Source organism: Botryllus schlosseri, chromosome 14 (genome assembly GCF_051294905.1).
Source record: "Botryllus schlosseri isolate E-star chromosome 14, Bs_hap1, whole genome shotgun sequence".
NCBI classification, from domain to species: Eukaryota; Metazoa; Chordata; class Ascidiacea; order Stolidobranchia; family Styelidae; genus Botryllus; species Botryllus schlosseri.
In genome coordinates, this window is record NC_137249.1 from 17,505,553 (window position 1) to 17,527,041 (window position 21,489).

A 21,489-nucleotide genomic window follows, 5' to 3' on the forward strand; every position below is an offset into this window, starting at 1 on the left:
ATGAAATATAGCATTTTTCTACGAATACTACCATATAACGTCACATAAATATACGACGTAGTAGACTACAACGCAGAAAATGGTGACCGGGTTATGATATATAAGTGTTTTTATGTATGGTTGAAGAGTGTTTCTTGGCTATTTTCGTTGAATGGTAAAATTGGAATATGCTTGGTCAATATGAGTAAAATGTTAAAATAAGGATAAATATTAGTGGTACGGACATAACGTTTTTTAGTACATCGCCCCTCGTAACTGTTTGTATCAAAGTTTGACGGCGCTTCTACAGCTCGGAGCTTAGCGATATAGAGACACAAGTTTATCGGCCTGGTACCGGTTATGCATTCCTGCTTCATAACACGATTTATAAAATGCACTTCGATAATAATCTACAGCTCATTTACACATGATTTTTGAATTGACAGCCCTGCAGATAACAATAGACACATCAACGCCTATTAAACAGCAATTAGTTCTAAGAATATCGTACACGCATTTGGCACAGCTTCATGGCAACACTAATGTTGTTGCTGTTGGTATTGGTGGTGTTTCAACACCGTGACCATTTACAACAGATTGATAATCATGATTCTTGAGCTGCCTGCGAATGTATGTTCTCGCTTCTGTACCAAATCGACCACGGTGAACCAAAGTCCAAAATAGCGTGATCCAAATAATGTTAGTTTTAATAATCGTCCGAAAGGTATACCAGTGAGGGACGGATTAACCATTCGGTGCTGAACGCACGCGTCATAAGGTCAGGAAGAAATTCAAGCCATAAAATATTGACGCCGAAATTTCCGTATGATCAGCTAGTGGCAATGACAAAAGTACTTACTTATGACTAATCTAAATGCCGAATCCACAAATGAACAAAGGACGCAAAGTGGTTATAATCTAGTATAGGCATGTGACGTACATTTTAGAATACGGATATTAGCTTAAACATGATAATTTCACAACGTTCAGAAGCGAATGTTCCACTGTGTGCTATATATTCAACTAATTTCGTAGGTGATCGCAATGATCGGTATCTCCGGGCCACCAATATAACATGTCTCAGAACCCGTCACCCTGTGTATTCAATCGCGTTTGATGTTGCAGTTGATTATCGTAATTGCGAATGTAAATTGATAAGATATCAGCGACCATACCCATTTCTCAACTTCGAAATGTATTGCATTATCGCGATATTAGCGCCGGAATCAAAGGGCCAAGCTGTAAAATAGGCTGTTTCAGCAATAGGGAGCCAGGATAAAACATGAAGAAAAGGCATGTGACATTATGACGGTGTGAGTTTAGCAACGAATTTACGGTATATAGCTATCGTGGCATGTGGAGTGGTACTCATTGCCTCAGGTGTTCGCACGTGAATATGAATAGCCTATAGCACGTGAAGGGGACATAATCTGAGGGGGAATGGTGCTAAATCGTGACCCCGCAAATTTAGGCTTTGCCTCATTTAGTGATCAATTATGTTGAGTCTAAGGGTCAGTAGAGCCTTAATCCTACACCGATAACAGTAGATCAAGTCATTGAATACAAAAAGATATGCAAGCCCTGGAAGTAATGGGAAGACACCCAAATTCGCAACTATTCGTCTGCACAGGGCTCAAGAACTCAAACATATGCAATTCACGCCCTGTTTTATTATTCAGTGGTTTCAGTTAGGGTTATCAGATAACCAATTAGGAAGATGGCTACTCTGGACCTTTCGATGTTTCAGGATGCGGCTGAATATCTGCGTATGTCCCAAGAAGAAACTCTCAAGTTACAAACGCAAAAGCCTGATGGTAAGTAAAGCAACTGTTATCGTTCCCGAATCGTTTGTATACTAGTATGCATTAGTATTCTCAAGCCAGCATTCACGGGGGGGGGACATCGAACCACTTGATTAAGAGCGATCACTCTGCCGTGGCAAACCCGTTCTTTTTCTCTTGTATAAGTATGTATGTTGGTTACGCATCTACACTGTAGCATCTGGGAAAGGTATTCCGCTAGTTATACTCTTCAGCAGCAGTGGTCAAATTCAGTAAGTATTATTATTCTATTGAATCCTAAATCATCGTCACAATCAAACCGTTGAGCACTAGCAAATAGCAATACGCAAAGACTATCCACTCGACCTCTTCGCAATTAGAGTTGCCGGAGACGAAGGGACGTAAACGCGTATGTAGTTGAACTGTAATGCGGCTGCTCGATAATGTCATCAACATATAGTTAGTCTTGCTTGATAATGATATTCACACGTCTGGGTCTGCTTCTCTGACGTGCGTTCATCTCATTGACTTTAGAATATTCGTTGGCGGTAATAAATCAATATTAATTAATAGTTGGATAGCACAGTTTCATGGGATTCGCGTTAGTTATATAGAGCACGGCGGACCAATGAATAAAATGCAAGGCGGTTGGGGTAATTTGAAAACAAATTGGTACATGAAGTAGATATGTCATGGTTCTATATGGCATGGCATACACATATATAAGCAAAAAGTTACTGCCAATATAGCGACAGCATAGTGTTGAATACGCAATAAGTAATTTCGCATGATCATTCAATTTTCGCAACCGGTTAGTGCTTAGTAATCATACTTTATAACAATTTGACTGTATTACTGAAATTTTAAAAATTTACTTCAATCTCGCCATTTTCCTTAGGGGGCAGGCTGCTCCCCGGATTATGCGTGTATTCACCAGTTTTACTGTGAATAAAGAATAAAATAATAATTAGGATGCCAAAGGGTAATAACCGATGTCTACCAATTTTGTGCACCTGTTTCTTTTACAGCGCCTATAGCCTAGCGCAATTCATAATGAAAGAAATTGAATATCGTGCTATCTTGATCTACTGAATTAGGCGCGCTTCATGCGCATATTATCATCCGTGCATTTCTTTCATCCAGGTAAAAAGTATTGCTGGTTTCCCAATAAGGAAAATTGCTACGTGAAGGGAGAGGTGATCTCTATAGACGGCGGTAAAGCCAAAATTAAGTCTCTTGATGAGGGCAAGGTATGAAATGGCGGCGAAGGTCCCTCGTGCTTGCTCGAATATCAAATTCATTATCAGGAAACTACTGTGCCCGAGGATGATCTCCAATTGATGAATCCTCCGAGGTACAAGAAATGCGAGGATATGGTGAACATGACGCATCTCAACGAAGCGAGTGTTCTCAACAATCTCAAGGAGAGATACGAGTGCTTCATGATTTATGTAAGTTCTGAACTTGAGACATGGACATGTCAGTTCAGAGGAACTTCGGGATCTGTGACAGTAGATACAGCACTATGCCCTTCAAAATATTTATGTGGCGACAACAGTCATGTTCTTATCGCTATATTTCGTAGATCTCAAACACACCGTCATAATAATAGACGAAAAATCGAATCTAGATTTGGATTGAAATCAGCTAAATCTATATACTCATATAAATTAGGGCAACCATATTTTAAAATCCGAAAAGAGAACACTTTTCAAAAATTCTGAAAGCTCTAGTACCCGAAAAAAACTGGTGATTTTGTAAATTTTCAATTAATAGCAAGGTGTTAACTAAAAAAAGGTCATCGCTTTGACTCGACTCTCGAATTACACGTTTTTTACGATTCTTCTGTGATGTTGACTAAAATGAAGGTCATCTTTCCCGTCTCTACGCCCGAAATACCCGTCGCGCTGTATTTTTCGTTTATTGTCTTGCAAGCTCTGGCGTTCGCTGCGTCGGAGTCGAGTTTTTGATCGCATTTTAATACCTCCGAGGACACTTTCGATTTAGTTAACAAAGAAGACAAATCATCTTAAAAGAGGACATATGGTAACCCTGAAATAAATATTATCTTCATACTGAATTTCCCGGCATGACATAAAGAAAAATTGACTCTGGGGCATTATTTCGCGGTCAAGCTCATCCTTAAATTCAATCTAATGGTAACATTACTGGAAATCAATTATGGGCGATGGCACGGGAAATTATCAGTCTAATCACGTCATTACTAGTCACTCATTATTGGGGCCGTGTACAAGGATTCGAGCATTCGAATCTTACTCTACTATTAATTTTATTAACGATTCGAGCCCAGTAGTGAAATATGATTTTTTCGAGTACGGAAATGATACGCTCCACATGCCACTAAGGGTTAATTCATCAACGGGAATTATACTTTCGCTAGTATGTCCGACTGTGGAAGCCTTGAGACCTCGATTCGTCGTATCTTAGAGTTACCGTAGTTTGAGATCCGGAAAGGCTGCAACAGTTACTGTAACGGACGAGAAAACGGGTGATTTTTATATTTATACAGCTAATTTCGTGGGGTTGACTAAAAAAAGGCCATATTGCGACTTGACTCCCGAAATATCCACCGCTAACTTGTGTTGCGCGAGTTGACTAAAATAAGTTCCACTATGCCTACATTTCGCATTATTCGTGGTCTTTTTGGACATTTTACGCTAAAAACGAGGACAAATTGACGAAAAGGCAGATATTTGGGCGAAGGGAAGGCATTTCTTGAAAAAGAAGGACGCGGGGTTACTCTATCGTATCTAGGATTGCTTTTAAAACAAAACTCAATTTAAAACAAACACGTTTCGCGAAAAAGGCTGTCGACCCTTGTCCTGACCTAAACGGACCAAGAATATCTGTAACCACGATTACATCGTTATGCAGCATTTTACTACCGACTGCCATCATCATCAGAACACCCATCCCGTACCAATGATCGATATCCAAGTGCTATACCGACCGGCGAACCGACGAAGATTTCGGTGGTTTCAAGCATTCCACATCGTATAAGTCGCCTAGATCGGGTGCATATTGTCCGCAGACTCATACGACATGTTATTTTTCCAAAATATTTACACAATTATGGCATAATTATACGACGTTCGACAAAAATGTTTCATTAAAGACATTATTTTAAAACAATGTGTAAAACATGTTTTAAACAAATTGTTATAAAACACCATTTGATTTAAATACAACCCTTGTCGTATCATAGCATACGATGCATGTTTTACGAAGCTACAAAATACCTTTATGTGATGTACGACTAGCAATATATTGTATGTCAGTGGTTCTTAGATCTCAACCGCCGGTGCCGGTACTTGGCAAGTTTCCTGCCGGTCCGCCAAATATATTCAAATTTCATATCTCATTTCGACAATGCAGAAAGTTGGACGCTTTTCCACAAATTGAGAAATATACATCAAATTTTAAATTGATTTTCAAGTTTTGGGGCGTATTTCATGGTCTTCTTTAGGCGTACGTCACAATGGTGCAAGTGTTGTACGAAACTGTTGAGTGCAACTCGTTTCGGACAAGTTATATGCTAGAGCTAGAGATACGGAGACTTTTGAACAACTCCCTTAAATTCCTATAGTGAATCAAGCACCACTTGGCAGTATAATAGAGGCTTTTTCACACAGCAAAGTCGCATTTCTTTCAAAGGATAGCGAACAATCGCTAACACGTTGGTGGTCTTCTATCACTCCGCGAGCTGCGCCTTTGCCTTCAATAGAATTACAGATAAATATCTAATATCAAAATGGCTGCACTAAAAGTTTCGTTGCGTAACGGTAACCGTTGCCGATTCCACTCAACAGACGTACTCTGGGCTTTTCTGCGTGACCGTAAATCCGTACAAGATGCTTCCCGTCTACAATTCCTACGTCATCGCCGCTTACAAAGGAAAGAGACGAACTGAGATGCCCCCTCACTTGTATTCGATTGCGGACAACGCTTACACGGAAATGTTGATGAGTATGACGTCACATTGCAATGTTGTGATACCAAACGTGATCGCTGTCTTTTTCATTCAGATAGGGAAAATCAGTCCATGTTGATTACGTGAGAAAATTAATTACGTATTCCCACCGCGCGTATATATAGCATGTACCGTTCCTTTGCAGTGGTGAATCTGGTGCTGGTAAAACTGTGAACACCAAAAAAGTCATCCAATACTTTGCGTTGGTCGCTGCTCAAGGCGGGGGTGGACAGAATGACGACAAAGGCACACTCGAAGACCAAATTGTGCAATGTAACCCTGCTATGGAAGCCTTTGGCAACGCAAAAACTGCCAGAAACGACAATTCCTCTCGATTTGTAAGCTATATTTGATACTCGCCAAACCGTGAAGTAGGCCTATCCTTCAAATGATACCATCCGTTCATTGTCGCACAGGGTAAATTTATTCGCATTCACTTCGGAAGCACCGGTAGCCTGGCGTCTGGAGATATCGAGCATTGTAAGGACGGTATCATCGTTGCAATACATTGTATTGGATTGGAACGTTATCCATTTTAGATCTTCTCGAAAAGTCTCGTGTAATCTTTCAACAAGGCGGTGAACGAAACTATCACATCTTTTACCAACTCATTTCTGGATCCAAACCAGAACTTATAGGTATAAATGAGGCTATAGCCTAATCTCGTAGCAATCAACCAGCATGTGGTATTTTCCAGACCAGCTTCTCTTGACTAAGGATCCCTATGATTACAAATCAATTAGCCAGGGCGTCGTAACAGTGGACGGCTTGGATGATGGCGCGGAATTGATTCTGACGGACGTAATATATGCTTTGAATATCATTTAGGATTACTTTTCCGTGACAAATTTGTTTGCTAGGATGCTTTCAAAATTCTTGGCTTCACCCCTGAAGAAGTCAACGGAATTTACCGTATCATGGCTGGCATCATGCATCAGCAAAATATGAAGTTCAAAAACAAGCAGCGCGAAGAGCAAGCCGAGCCAGACGGAACTGAAGGTAGGACATCCGTATTAGTTGATTTACGGGTGTGGGAGAAACCATCAAAACTATAAATATTTGCTTCCGTATATAGATGCTGACAAGGTGTCGTACTTGCTGGGCTTGAACTCGGCTGACTTTCTGAAATATCTCTGCCACCCCCGCGTGAAAGTAGGAAATGAATACGTGACTAAAGGACAAACTGTCAACCAGGTACAAGCGACTTGTCGGTTTCGATTGACTGCTGTGACGTAAGCGAATATTGATTTTGTATTAGGTGAGTTACGGAATGGGTGCTCTCAGCAAAGGCGTTTTCGAGAAACACTTCAACTGGCTAGTAAAAATCATCAATAATAGTCTCAGCACTAAATTGCCCAGAAGCTATTTCATCGGTGTTTTGGACATTGCTGGTTTCGAAATCTTTGACGTAAGTCCCTTACTAATTCGCATCGCTACAGGTATTTGACTCTAACATGCACATCGAAAATCTGCAGTTCAACAGCTTTGAACAACTTTGCATCAACTTCACGAATGAGAAGTTACAACAGTTTTTCAACCATCACATGTTTGTTTTGGAACAAGAGGAATACAAGAAGGAAGGGATTGATTGGGTCTTCATTGATTTCGGTATGGATTTAGCCGCATGTATCGAACTGATCGAAAAGGTACATTTTCGCAGTTTATATCAATATTACGATCTCAAAATTAAGCAAATTCCTATGCATTTTAAGCCGCTGGGTATCATGTCCATTCTCGAGGAAGAATGCATGTTTCCCAAAGCATCTGACAAGACTTTCTTGGACAAACTTTACCAAAATCATCTCGGAAAAACGAAATCGTTCGGAAAACCAGTGAAGAAGACAAAATTCGAGGCGCATTTCGAACTTCATCACTATGCTGGCTCGGTATGAATGTGATCCAACGACATATCATATGAAACACTATGCTGACTATGGAATTTACAATATTGTACTCATTGTAAAAGGTGGGATACAGCATTACCGACTGGCTTGAGAAAAACAAGGAGCCGCTGAACAACAGCGTGGTTGAATTGTACAAAAAGTCATCTCTGAAATTGATGCAGACGATTTGGGAAGGATACGTAAGTGCCGACGATAATTCCGGTGGTGGTGGTAAAGGTGGAAAAAGGAAGAAGGGAGGTTCCTTCCAAACTGTATCATCAATGCATCGTGAGAGCTTGAACAAACTCATGACAAACTTGAGGTGAGTAGCACATATAAAAAGCCTATCTTTGCGAACCCGACACCTCACTGCATTTCAGGTCAACCGCCCCGCATTTCGTTCGCTGCATCGTTCCTAACGAAACTAAAACCCCCGGGTCCATGGATAATCATGTCGTTTTGCATCAATTACGTTGCAATGGTGTCTTGGAAGGAATTCGTATCTGCCGAAAAGGTTTTCCCAACAGGCTGCCATACGGTGATTTCAAGCAACGATACCGCATCCTGAATCCTAATGCCGTCCCGGATGGTCAATTCTTGGACAGCAAGAAGGCATCCGAAAAGGTTTTGACCTCCCTGGAAAATATCGACCATGAGAAATATAAGCTTGGACATACGAAGGTGCATTCCAATAACATCATTTATTTTTGATAAGCTATACTAATTACTAATGTCATTCGCTCCGCAGGTATTCTTCCGCGCGGGTATGCTGGGAGTGTTGGAAGAACTGCGTGACAACAAACTATCCTCCATTTTCAAACTCATCCAAGCTCGAATGAGAGGACGAATCATGCGCGTTGAATACAACAAGCTCATCGAAAGGCGGTAAGTAAGGCAAATCATAACAAACAACAACTACAACAAGAACAACAACAACAACAACATATTTTCAGTTATTTTGCTCCTATCCTCTTTACCCTCTGTTTCTTGTAGGCTACTTCCTATTTGATAGAAACAATGGTATATTAACCGTATGATCTCTCTTGCTGTTCGAGATATTTCATAGAATGTTATTTCAATTCTTCGATAACATGCTAATTAATGCCTTTTCTCTCACTTTTACAGAGCTGCTGTTAGAGTGCTACAGTCGAACCTGCGAGCCTTCTTCTCTGTACGTGATTGGGAATGGATGAAACTCATGTACAAGATTAAGCCGCTGCTTCAAACCGCTGAAGCCGCCAAGGAAATGGAACAACTTGAAGCTGAGAATGAGGAATTGAAAACCAATCTAGAGAAGGAGTCGAAACGCCGTAAGGAACTGGAGGAATCCCAAGTCACACTTGTTCAAGAGAAGAATGACTTACTTCTACAATTGCAATCGGTAAATAAGCAAGCGCTTACGACAGTTACCAAATCTTCCAAATTGCTCACCGACTATAGGCGAGTGCGTGTCTCGACGCCATGCCTATTAGCTACGTGACAATGGACAAATAGCGGCTCCATCCTGTCGATGCCCATTGCCAATAATACACTTCCCTGACTCTATCATGCATATTCCGCCAACTGATAAACTTAGTCAAACCATCAATTTCCATGCGATCACAAATCTATATTGTAATAGGAACAAGACAGAATTGATGACGCTGAAGACCGTTGCGATCAACTGATCCGTACCAAAGTGGAGTTAGATGGAAAGATCAAGGAAATCCAAGAGCGATTGGAAGATGAAGAAGAACTCAACAATGAATTGGTGTCGAAAAAACGGAAGTTGGAAGATGAATGCTCTGAACTCAAGAAAGACATCGACGACTTGGAGATTACTCTTGCTAAAGTAGAGAAAGAAAAGCACGCGACCGAGAACAAGGTAAAGCGACCCCATGCATATATCATAGGTTTGATTTTTATTGTAAAAAATCAATGATTAGCATCAAGCTTGATTGTACCTTGAGAGCTGTCCTTAAAATATTCTATTCCGCAGCTGAAAAATTTGCAAGAAGAAATTGCTTCTCAAGATGAACAAATTGCCAAGCTTCAGAAGGAAAAGAAAGCTTTGCAAGAAGCTCACCAACAGACTCTTGATGACTTACAAGGAGAGGAAGACAAAGTGAACAGTCTAACAAAGCAGAAGTCTAAACTAGAACAACAGGTTGACGACGTGAGTATTATCAGGTCCCTCAATGATAGTCAACAGCAAATTTGCAGAAAATACCCCTCTTTATACTTCATAGCTTGAAGCTTCCTTGGAGCAGGAGAAGAAACTGCGCATGGACCTGGAACGTACCAAAAGGAAGCTTGAAGGCGATCTTCGACTTACCCAGGAAACTGTCATGGATCTTGAAAACGACAAGCAACGCCTAGAAGAGAAGTTGAAAAAACAGGAATTCGAATACAGCCAGCTATCAACCAAGCTTGAAGATGAGCAAGCCCTGGTGATGCAACTCCAGAAGAAAATCAAAGAATTGCAAGCGCGTATCGAAGAGCTTGAAGAGGAGCTGGAAGCCGAAAGAGCAGCCAGAGCAAAGATCGAGAAGCAAAGAGCTGATTTATCTCGCGAGCTTGAAGAGCTAAGTGAGCGATTGGAAGAAGCTGGCGGAGCTACCGCAGCGCAGGTAAGCATATTGTCTATGGTTTTGAAGACAGATGTGGCTCCCTATTCGTTTTCATAAAACTTGAAGGCAAATTGTCGGCAAAATTGGAAAACCGCTCGGTTTCGCTGTTCCACGGAGATGATATTTATATGACACTTTCACACATCAGAAACTGTATAAAAGAGCGGCACTTCGAATAAGATCTAAATTCAATTTATGCCAAGCTATTATGGTATCAATAATTGAGAATGGGGTTATTTATTTTCGGAATAGGACGATTTGTCTTCATCATAACCGCAGCTTCATGTCACTTCCGCATGTAGCCTATATTCAGGGGCATTCTGATTCATTTAACTTTAGCATTCCATACCTTTCCATCTTACGTGCGACACCTGGAATGCTACAATGTTGTTCCGGGCGGTAAATGCGATTTCCAAACACTTTTTATATGATTTTTGAAATCATTGCTAACAGATCGAGTTGAACAAGAGACGCGAAGCAGAATTTTCCAAGCTGCGCAGAGAGCTCGAAGAATCAAACTTGTCTCACGAAGCCACCGTGTCAACCCTGCGTAAGAAGCACGCCGACTCCGGCGCCGAGATGAGCGAACAGATCGACAACTTGCAACGAGTCAAGCAGAAACTGGAGAAGGAAAAGAGCGAGATGAAAATGGAGATCGACGATCTGGCCGCAAACGTCGAAAGCGTCACCAAGGCCAAGCTCAATTACGAAAAGATGGCAAGGAATTTGGAGGAGCAATATAACGAGTCGAAATCAAAATCCGACAACCTTACGAAGGAAGTGAACGAACTCAACGCCTCTAAGGCTAGGCTCGCTTCGGAAAACGGTGAGATTGCATTAAATGATGTATATACTACATGCGGACTGCGGTCAAAGTAATCGTTCTTGCTGCTCAGTTGAAACTTTGAAATTTCTACACAACAACAAGTAAATGTAAGTGCCTGAAAACTATCTTACTAAGTAGGCTATTCAATCGCCGGTGACAGCTTTCAAAATTGGAAGACGCGTATTTCTGACTATGACTATGAAAGCTAGTGTCGCTTCGGATAACGGTGAGATTTCATCTTATCCACTATTTCTGCTTAAATGTAGAGGTGGTAAATGGGGTCATTGGTGGTGCTGAAATACAAGTTGAAGTCAAAGTAGCGCCGTTTACTATGCGAAAACAAATAGAAATGGGTTTTCCAATACTTATACAGATTACTTCAAGTAGATGTTGAAAATAAAGAGTTGAAAGTATTCTAGTAAATAGTTGCAAATGTATACATGCTCGGTTGAGGCATCGTATGTGATCGTATGTGGTGACGTATGAAATTGCAAGATGCATCTTCGCGACGAACGCAAAGCGACGACATGACACGAAAAATTGGTGCAATTATTGAAAAAAAAACATGATTTACCGTGATACTGGCGTTATTTGGCCCATTCGGTATGACTATTTCAATCCTAAACATGAGGGAAACATATCATCAAACTCATTTCTACGTGACACATCGTAGATTCAGTCAAAAGCGACATAAGTAGGTGCAAGTAGTCGAAATCTGCTTGATTACTCCGCAAAAGTAGAATGAGGTAGTTCCTGGTGATCTATGCGTAGTGACTGCACGTAATCCTAACCGCTGTACCCAACAACAGGTGAGCTTTCGCGCCAATTGGAGGAACGCGAACACTTGATGGCTCAGCTCACTCGCACCAAGAACAGTTCTTCCCAGCAAATCGAGGAACTGAAACGCGTCGTGGAGGAAGAGGCGAAAGCGAAGGCCGCGTTGGCTCACTCCGTTCAAGCGTCCAGACACGATTGCGATCTCCTTCGCGAGCAGTACGAAGAAGAACAAGAAGCCAAGGCTGAATTGCAACGCGCCTTGTCAAAGGCAAACGCGGAGGTTGCGCAGTGGCGTAATAAATACGAAACGGATGCTATTCAGAGAACGGAGGAGTTGGAGGAAGCCAAGTGAGTGAGACAAATAACTGTGGCATATCACAACACTGAGCACAGAACAGCAGGTATATAAATACTATCGCAAACATCTCTGACGTCACGTAGTTGATACATTGTAAATCATTCTAGCAAATTTGATAAGAAAAGGCTCTGCATAAAAATTATACCGATATCAAAGAAAGCCGCGATTTACGTTATCTGATTAGACCTCAGAATGCTCTGTTTAATTTCATTCATACGATGGTAATGCCTCCCGCAGTTGCTATACATCCGTAACATATATTTAACAGATGTTGTAAACATAGCTATGTGAAATAGAGGCCATTTTGCGCAAAAATATAAAAGAGGGTGTGGTGTTTTTCACAAAGCAGAGCCTGCGTAGTGAAATATAAGAGTTAACAATCAGTTGGGAATCATGGAAAACCATTAATAAACCCGACCTAAGTTACTTATGGGCGACACACACCTTAACAAACATATTGGTGAAGAAATTTATTGGTAACAATATAGTTCACAGATTTTCATAATTTTCCCTTACTATAAGTGATCAACCGTTGAGGCAATCCCACAACAGGGACCAGCCAAGAGACGCCTTCTTTCTCGTAGTTCTTGCTACTAATCTATAAATCGTGACAATTATGAATCACCGCAAATGACACCTATTCAATAGTTGCGATTCATGTTAAAAGATAGATATGCCTGTAGACGGCGAGTGTCCTGTGTACAATGGTCAATGACTATCTCGTGCAAAGTTGGCGAACGAGCGCAACATTTGACTGGCGATACGACGAAGAATTTTATACATGCAACGATGCTGTTATCTTCATTTACAGGAAGAAGCTGGCAACTCGCCTCCAAGAAGCCGAAGAACAGGTTGAAGCGACTCAGGCCAAATGCGCAAGCTTAGAGAAAACCAAAAATCGTCTGCACGGAGAGCTTGAAGATCTCACCATCGACCTGGAACGGTCCAACTCCGCCGCCGCTGCCCTTGACAAAAAGCAAAGGAACTTTGATAAGGTTGGTGTGCTGTAGATTCAACCTTCATTTACCTGTGAACTATATATAACTAAATAGGTGTAGGACTCCGTCCTGAATCACAAATGTGCGGATGTAATATTTCAAATCCTAATATTGTTCCGGATTTGCGCATTGATTGAATCCAAGTCTAGAAACAAATTACGATTATATTTTGTATCATAACGAAATGGAGTTCGCTTCCGGTTATGGCACGAATCCATTCAAATGTCTCATGAATATTTAGAGTTATTCTTTTCAAGTCGACAGCCACAATTCAATTATGGTTTATCAAAACTCAAATCTGGTCGAAATCGTTGCAGCCAAATCCGTGCTCGTCCATGGTATGCGCTACGATTCCACATGTTAATCACTGACGGCCGCCGACTTCTTCAATATGATTTACATTGATTTAATATGTACCGTGTGACATACTTGAAATCATACAGTCCAAGTTGAACCGGAAGTACTTTAAAACATTACCATTTGAGTATATACTGCAAGTCGGCGAAGTATACTTCGTAACTGGCCATCTCTGATTATAGGTTTTAGCGGAACATAAACAAAAGGAAGAAGAGCTACAAGTTGATCTTGAGCAATCTCAAAAAGAGGCGAGAGGATTGTCCACTGAGCTGTTCAAAATGAAGAACGCTTACGAGGAGTCTCTCGACGCCCTCGAGACTGTCAAACGCGAAAACAAGAACCTTCAAGGTCAGTAAATGGATTCATCTATACAATAAACAGCTTTGGCATGCATCAAAATGCACAGAGGAAATCAGCGATCTCACCGATCAACTGGGAGAAGGCGGAAAGAGCATTCACGAACTGGAAAAGGCGAAGAGAACTCTCGAACACGAACGCAACGAGATTCAAGCCGCCTTGGAGGAAGCGGAAGGAGCGATCGAGGGAGAGGAAGGCAAGGTTTTGCGGCTGCAGGTCGAACTCGCGCAGATGAAGCAAGACTTCGAGAGACGCCTCAGCGAGAAGGAAGAGGAAATTGACAATCAAAGGTAAGCGAAAGCTACGTTCTATAAACCTAATCTGTTATCTGAGACAAAATTTTCGAATGAACCTGGGCCGTATAGTACGCCATCCGATTCGCATATGCGATGTTTTTCATCGTGGGTAGAACGAAGACGGACCGTTATACGTAGAGGCAGCTCAAACATCATGTAAAATATCACCGGCCTGGTGTAAAATGGCGGCGACTGTCGATCCATCATGAAGGTCAAAAATGACAACAAGCACAATCAAGACAATGCCGCTGACACTGTGGCTCCTGAAGGTGGTCAGAAACAGAATAATTCTACTTTATCAAAGGGGATTTGTCTACTGACATCAACTCAAGTCTATATGACTTTACACTACTTTAACTTCCATTTCACGGTTTCAGTTTTTTAGGTAAAACTAGGCGTTGAACATCTACAGTTTCACTTGCTTGGAAATTTTTACTTCTACGTGTACTTGAGTACCAACGATGACTATTTTAACCAACTCTGTCATATACCCAATCTGTTAGCTATAGGTGTACTGTGAATGAATAAGGGAGTCATGTGAAGGGGGCGAAACCTTGTGTAGTGCTAATCTACTCAAGCTATTTAAAAATATTATATTTTTACTATTTCAAGCTATTTCTGCATGTATTGAGAGTGTCTTATCTGCGGTCCATGACTACTTTGACCCTATCCTTATCAAGATACCATTAATTTCGAGCCATTCCACAGGCGCAACCAACAACGTTCTCTCGAATCGATGCAAACCACACTCGACTCCGAGAGCAAGACTCGCCAAGAAGCTGTCCGCATGAAGAAGAAAATGGAAGGAGACCTCAACGATCTCGAAATTCAATTGGGACACGCCACCAGACAGGCCTCCGAAGCCCAGAAATCGGCCAAATCGTCTCAGGCTCATATCAAAGTAGGCAAATCTTGTTTACAAAGTATTATCAGAGATTGCTAAAGCACTCATCGTTCCTACTCAACTGAAAGTACAGATTTATAAGATATGTCAATACTACTTCAAGCCGAAGTAGAACATGAATGGTCTGAAAAGTACTCAAATATGTAGTTTTCATACTTTTGGTAGTAGATCGAAAGTGGAATGCTTTCGAAATTGGGAGATTTATCTTGGAGACCAGTCAACATGATAAATTCACTCACCGAAGTAATACGAACCAATTATCTCAAAACCCTTAGTGTAAAAAAGTGTACGATAGTTTTGTATTAAAAAACTGTTAACACTGATAAGTAAGTAGAAGTAATCTGAAAGCACAGCCACTTGAGAATCAGTATACAAGTAGACAATGCCTCGAAAAACCGTCGTGAGCAGTATCAAAACATTACCACTTGAGTAAGCACATAGTGTGAACAAGCAAAACTTTCCTGAGTACTTTGTAAACGTGATCACATAAGTATGTACTTCCCAGGGCGATTTTTTTTCACCTAAAAAACCGAAGATTTTGACCTACAATAATCAATATTTCGACATGTTTAGACCTTAAAAAATATAATTTTGACCTAATTTTCAGCTAACGTGTGCAAATTAGGTGTTTCCCACCTAATGATAGGATTGTACTACTTCTCTTCATTTCTGGTTGGAACGGTCTGTCTTTATGAAGTAGTTTGGCCTGACAAAAGTTTTTCGACTCAAAAATTGACAAATTATCTCACGAAAAAACTTTATTTTTACGAAATCTGGCCCTATGAAGAGTTCCCATAGTTACATCACGCAATATGGTAGAAATAATCAAAATTTGTTGCGGTACAACGAAAGATACTTTCCTACATTCTCGGGTAGAAAGTGTCTGTCCTGACCTAAGTGGCTTGCCAAGAATAGAGAAAGAACGTTCAGCAGCAGCAGTTGTTGGCTGACAACACTGAAGTTGTGCGTACACTGCTGGTGACACACCGTGTTGCTTCATTCTGACAATGATGTCTACATCACAAATTTTCATCATGCGCTTCTTGATATAAGAGCCATGCAATGCCCACGCAGTCTTGCCTCAGTTAGGATATTGCGGTACGTTGAGCATAACACCATCTCAGCCAATTTGTTTTATTTGAACGGTTATGATTCATAATGAGCAGACAATGGGCCGTCTACAACGGTAGGCCTATAACAGACCTGGGCAAAGTGCGGCCCGCGGGCCAAATGCGGCCCGCGAAGCCATTCTGTGCGGCCCGTGAAGTGTTGCTTGGAATTCAAAACAATAAACTTGCATTTTGAATGACTAAAACTATAGGCTGTATCAAATGAACAGGAAAGTCGTTTACTTTGAAGCCTGTTCATTAATATACCACGATTGCGCTGCCTACGTACCTGACATGCGTAATCCAGATTTAAAATAAAGGCAATGTGGCAAAGTATAAGAAGCAACTGAAATCACAAAAATCACTCTTTCCATATAGTTTAGTGCAAACCTTATTGGTTGCCATTGTCACATTACGCATTATATGGCATGAGTTTCAATTTGTTACGTGATATGTTTCCAAATCCCAATTCGTAAAACAAGTCAATCAGTGCTTGCGATTACTATACGAGTCATCATATATCTATTACCCATAAAGGATGCCATGCCGAAAAGTGAAATTCAAAGAAGGTTTAGGTTTAGAATTTAGAGCACTAAATATTCGTATACTGAAGTCGGGGGTAAACCTGTCCTTTCGGTTTTTGCCGAGCATGTCGCCGAGATCAAGGATTTTAATTAAAGTCAGTCTTCTGACAAAAACACGAAACACTCGGTCAAGGGAGGGTGAAGCTATGCGCGATACACCCCCAGCTTATAGTTGTTGCTCTGTGTATTGTCCGACTTTGATACATCACAATTCTCTCATCAACAGCTAGAATCGTCCATGCCATCAAACTATCCGTTGGTTGCACTTTTTAATATTTTGTGATATCATGACAAGGGGGCGCGAAATTGTTCGCTATCGTTAAGGGATGCGTGCCTAAAAAAGTTTGAGAACCACTGTTTTAGATTCTTAATAGAGGAACATGGAGCTAAAATGTATCATGTTCAACATTGTTTCGAATCATGACAGCAAATAGCTATTTTTAACTGTCACTTTCTCATTACCTAATATATCAACACATTTACTGAGCCGCATTTATTAACAATGTAATTTGCAAATAAAATTAAAATACGCCGGAGAATATAGCTAAAATTTTCACTCAGCCCGCCAACGTATTTAATTTTCTCGTTTGGCCCGCGGAGGAAAATAATTGCCCACCCCTGGCCTATAAAGTAGGTTGCAAGCTGTAAAATTTCAAACGATAAGTTCACCGACAGTGCAAAATCTATGATACAAATGGAATGCAGGTTGCAAAAAATTTTTGACTCTGTAAACAATTTTTTCATTTTTTTTCGTAACGCTACAATTTTGACAAAATTTTGACTTTTTCACATGTCAAAAAAATTGCCCTACTGATAACCTCTCTCAGTTTTGTATGCAAGTCACAAACCTCCGCATCGTATGTTTTTCCTATAGGATCTGGAGCTGCAGGTGGACGAAGCGAAGAGACACTCGGAAGATCTTCAAGAACAACTCGCCGTGGTGGACAGGCGCGAAAATCTCCTGAAAGCGGAGATCGAGGAGCTTCGTTCAGCCGCAGATCAAGCGGAGCGCGGCAGAAAAATGGCGGAGAACGAGCTGTGCGAAAACGCGGAACGTTCCAATCTGCTGCACACGCAGAACACGGCTCTCATCAACCAAAAGAGAAAATTGGAGGGAGAGCTGCAGACCATGCAAAACGAAGTGGAGGAATGCATTCAAGAGCAGCGAAACGCGGAAGAGAAAGCGAAAAAAGCGATTACTGATGTGAGATAAATTGCTGTGTGCAATGTGCAATTACAACGCTAGAGGTGTACACATTAAAAAAAGTACAAGAGTGTATTTTCTCAGGAATGAAATCTTGAATGTCCTTATTATTGTTAAGTACAACTGAACGGGGTCAAGTACGCAAACGAGCACCTCAATAAAAGCGGTTGCGTCTACAGCGCAACACAGCTGGGTGGATTGAACATGTTGGTTTCCTAGTTTCGAACCCAAGTTCGAATTCATAGTTTGTATTTGCCATTCCAAGTGATATACTAGAATCCCGCATTTTTGCTGACCCAGACACTCCCAGAGGGATTAACATTTAAAATCATTTGGATCTCCATCTCCATTTGTAGATGCAGATGCAGTAAGCCAACATTCGTACATCCGAATTTAGCTGAAATCTTCAAATCTTCTATATTTTAAATCTCATTTCAAAACTATGATGAACTCATATTGATTGCAAAAGTCTCCAGCAGTATGTTTGAGTACTGAACACTACACTTGCCGTTGTGGATAAAATTTTATACCTATACATATCTCACTCAGGCTGCGACTATGGCGGAGGAACTGAAGAAAGAGCAGGACCTGTCGTCTCACTTGGAACGCATGAAGAAGAATATGGAGCACACTGTCAAAGACCTCCAACAACGACTGGACGAGGCAGAACAGGTTGCCATGAAGGGCGGAAAGAAACAAGTACAAAAACTGGAGACCAGGGTAAGCACGTCAACATGGAGCAATTTTGTTGTTGTTTTTATTATTTTTATATTCATCATTCACAGCACAAATGGTAAATATACACATATTAATAATAATTTGTCCAACTTTTCTCTCCACCGTCACATGCGATCTGCCGGCTAATTGTACACATCCATCCGACTATAGTTTCCAATCAAAACGTAAGCAATCAATCAATCCCAGGTGCGATGGTTTGCGGCTGAGGCAACACTAAACATGAGATACACTAAGGCACATGTTACAATTCCTTTAACATTATAAGATAAAATATCTAACCAACGCATGATTTTCAGGTGGCAGCTGTCGAGTTCGACCTAGATTTGCTGAGTGCCACACAATTTCTAAAGTCTTGTTGTTATATGATTACATCTCAGGTGAGAGAATTGGAGAACGAAATTGATGCGGAACAAAGACGCAACGGAGACAGCCTGAAAAACCAACGCAAACTAGAGCGCAGGTTGAAGGAAGTCACTTACCAAGCGGAGGAAGACAAGAAGAACCTCACAAGAATTCAAGATCTCGTCGACAAGCTGCAAATCAAAGTCAAAACGTACAAGCGCCAAAGCGAGGAAGCGGTTCGTAAACACATACGCACTTCACAGCCGTATTTAAATCTCTGAACCCGGAATATATCATTTTAGGAAGAGCAAGCAAATCAAAACCTGTCGAAATATCGCAAGCTTCAGCACGAATTGGACGACGCCGAGGAAAGGGCGGATATGGCGGAGTCTGCTCTCAATAAACTCCGGACAAAAGCGAGAGATATGGGAAAGGTATAGGCCTACTAAGTATTTGAAATCAATTTCATCGGCCATTCATCGGCCACTCATAACTACGTACTATTTTCAGGGAAATGAATGAAGCGATGTTCAGGAGATCGGCCGCGCAATCGGCATAAAACGAGATTGAATATTTAATTTCTCAATAAATTTGACGTGGATCCGCAGTTGACTCCACTCCGATATTTGTGTTGTCGAGATCCTAAGATTTCTATTTCCCAGTGCGATGTACTCGATAGGCCAGATAAAAGAGGATATCATCCGGCAAACGTAACAAATCAAATGAGTATCTTTAATCCAAATATATGGAACTGTGGATTACCTATATAGCTCGAAGAAAGGCAGAACAAGTGAGACACGAAAATAATATAAATAGATGGAGATTTCGAGGTTAGGAAAAAGCGTCACTTTAGACTTGTTAGACCACCAGCGTACCAATAGAATTTATGAAGACACGCTGACCATTGTCCAAACGCATAATAATCGGAGGCGAGGTCGCGTTTCTCCCCGTCTATCTACGCCAGGGGTCACCAACGCGTTGTCCGCGGGTCTCAGGTAGCCCACGAGGACCAGAAGAGTAGCCCGCGAGCCTGTTCTAAAAATAGCTCGAATAGCAGCATCTACCAATATTCCTCAGATTATTACCAGTGAGCTTTTAAATATATATATAGATTGATTGATTTGGCTATTCTTGTTTGAGTCACACTTATATACATGTAACTTATATGTAAATACTTACAATGATGATATGAAACATCCTCAATTACAAATAATACACCGACATGTAATAGAAACAGACGATATTGAAGACGTAGGATACGGCGCACTGCCTAAGTGCCTATACAGGCGACATGATGGAATGCCATTCACAATCATCTTGAAATGACGGGGGGGGGGTCCGTTATGGTAGCTCAACGTCCAGGACACTGCCAAAGTAGTATAAACAACATTACTATACGGTATAGCAGATAGCCGTGAAGTACTCGCAGATTTTCAATATCTGTTTCCCATTACGTCTTGCTTCTTTTGACGCAGTTTCTCTTGCACTCAACTGTCTGTAATCGTTTCTGCTATCCGGTATAATGAAATCTGTCATGTCTGGATGCTGAACAGTTGGAGATTGAAATTGTAACACTGCAAAATGACCTCCACCTAAAAGCTCACAAGGCTGCAGCCAACTTTTGGTGCCTCGTTGACACGGAAAAGTACAGTGGTGTGTGCGCATTGCGCAGCGGCTATGAAGGTTGCACGCGTGTTTGGTTCTACTATCGTTGTGAATCAGCCTTTATGGACATGAACTTCATCAAAAGCAAACACAGAACACGCCTCGCTAATGCACATATGGAACACTCACTCAGAGTTACAGTGTCAAGTTACATACCAGAGTACAGCGCACTAGTTGGTAGCACGCAATTTCAGACTTCCCACTGCATGACTGATATAGAAACAGATAGCATGATGTGCAGTATGAAGTGTGACATGGTTTATTTTAAAATTTGAGTTGACTGTAGTTGCATAATTTATGCAAACATGGTGCGAAGTAAATCATGATTCCTAAAATATCTTAGAGGTTAGCAAGTTGAAATGAGATGTTTTGATTAAAAAGACTCTCTTAGAAGTCTTACCGCAATGTGATTCCTGCCCAGTGCTATGAATATCAAAGCGGAAATTCAGTCTGGTACGGGTAAACGGCGAGAGTAAATGGTAGCCCGTCGCTTCAATCAGTACCCAAGAAGTAGCTCTTGGTCGCAAAAAGGTTGGTGAACCCTGATCCACGCCATTTCAGACATCGTGCACTCAAAGGGGGTGCAATGTGACCACTGGGAAGAAATCCCCTCTGTCACTCTTCAATCAAGTATTGAACTTTGTTTTTGTTAATCCGTCAACAAACAGCGCTATTGCTATGCAAACCTGTATTGGTTTGATATGTGTAGATTTTGACGATGTTTCATATCG

The 21,489-nt window shown here is 41.1% G+C and overlaps 1 protein-coding gene across 1 annotated transcript; it reads left to right on the top strand.

The window, feature by feature from the left end:
- The first annotated feature begins 1,632 nt into the window (after positions 1 to 1,632).
- On the top strand, positions 1,633 to 19,718 carry LOC145456460 (myosin-6-like). The gene is made up of 32 exons (XM_080334575.1): positions 1,633 to 1,793; positions 2,904 to 3,010; positions 3,068 to 3,211; positions 5,591 to 5,747; positions 5,807 to 5,834; positions 5,897 to 6,089; positions 6,168 to 6,231; positions 6,291 to 6,389; positions 6,449 to 6,552; positions 6,612 to 6,750; positions 6,827 to 6,945; positions 7,010 to 7,159; positions 7,227 to 7,397; positions 7,464 to 7,637; positions 7,718 to 7,956; positions 8,015 to 8,315; positions 8,383 to 8,519; positions 8,760 to 9,015; positions 9,256 to 9,498; positions 9,613 to 9,789; positions 9,863 to 10,243; positions 10,697 to 11,069; positions 11,879 to 12,194; positions 13,016 to 13,199; positions 13,742 to 13,907; positions 13,966 to 14,206; positions 14,921 to 15,113; positions 17,684 to 18,013; positions 18,563 to 18,733; positions 19,129 to 19,329; positions 19,396 to 19,527; positions 19,604 to 19,718. Exons 1-32 carry the CDS (start codon positions 1,697 to 1,699, stop codon positions 19,613 to 19,615), a joined length of 5,799 nt encoding a protein of 1,932 aa, XP_080190701.1. The 5' UTR covers positions 1,633 to 1,696; the 3' UTR covers positions 19,616 to 19,718.
- Positions 19,719 to 21,489: the final 1,771 nt, after the last annotated feature.

Excerpts from the sequence above, each read along its gene's own strand:
- LOC145456460 (XM_080334575.1), top strand. The coding sequence starts at position 1,697 with ATGGCTACTCTGGACCTTTCGATGTTTCAGGATGCGGCTGAATATCTG. Across the intron at positions 6,390-6,448 it reads ATCCAAACCAGAACTTATAG|ACCAGCTTCTCTTGACTAAG; the intron begins GTATAAATGAGG and ends GGTATTTTCCAG. Across the intron at positions 8,316-8,382 it reads ATAAGCTTGGACATACGAAG|GTATTCTTCCGCGCGGGTAT; the intron begins GTGCATTCCAAT and ends TTCGCTCCGCAG.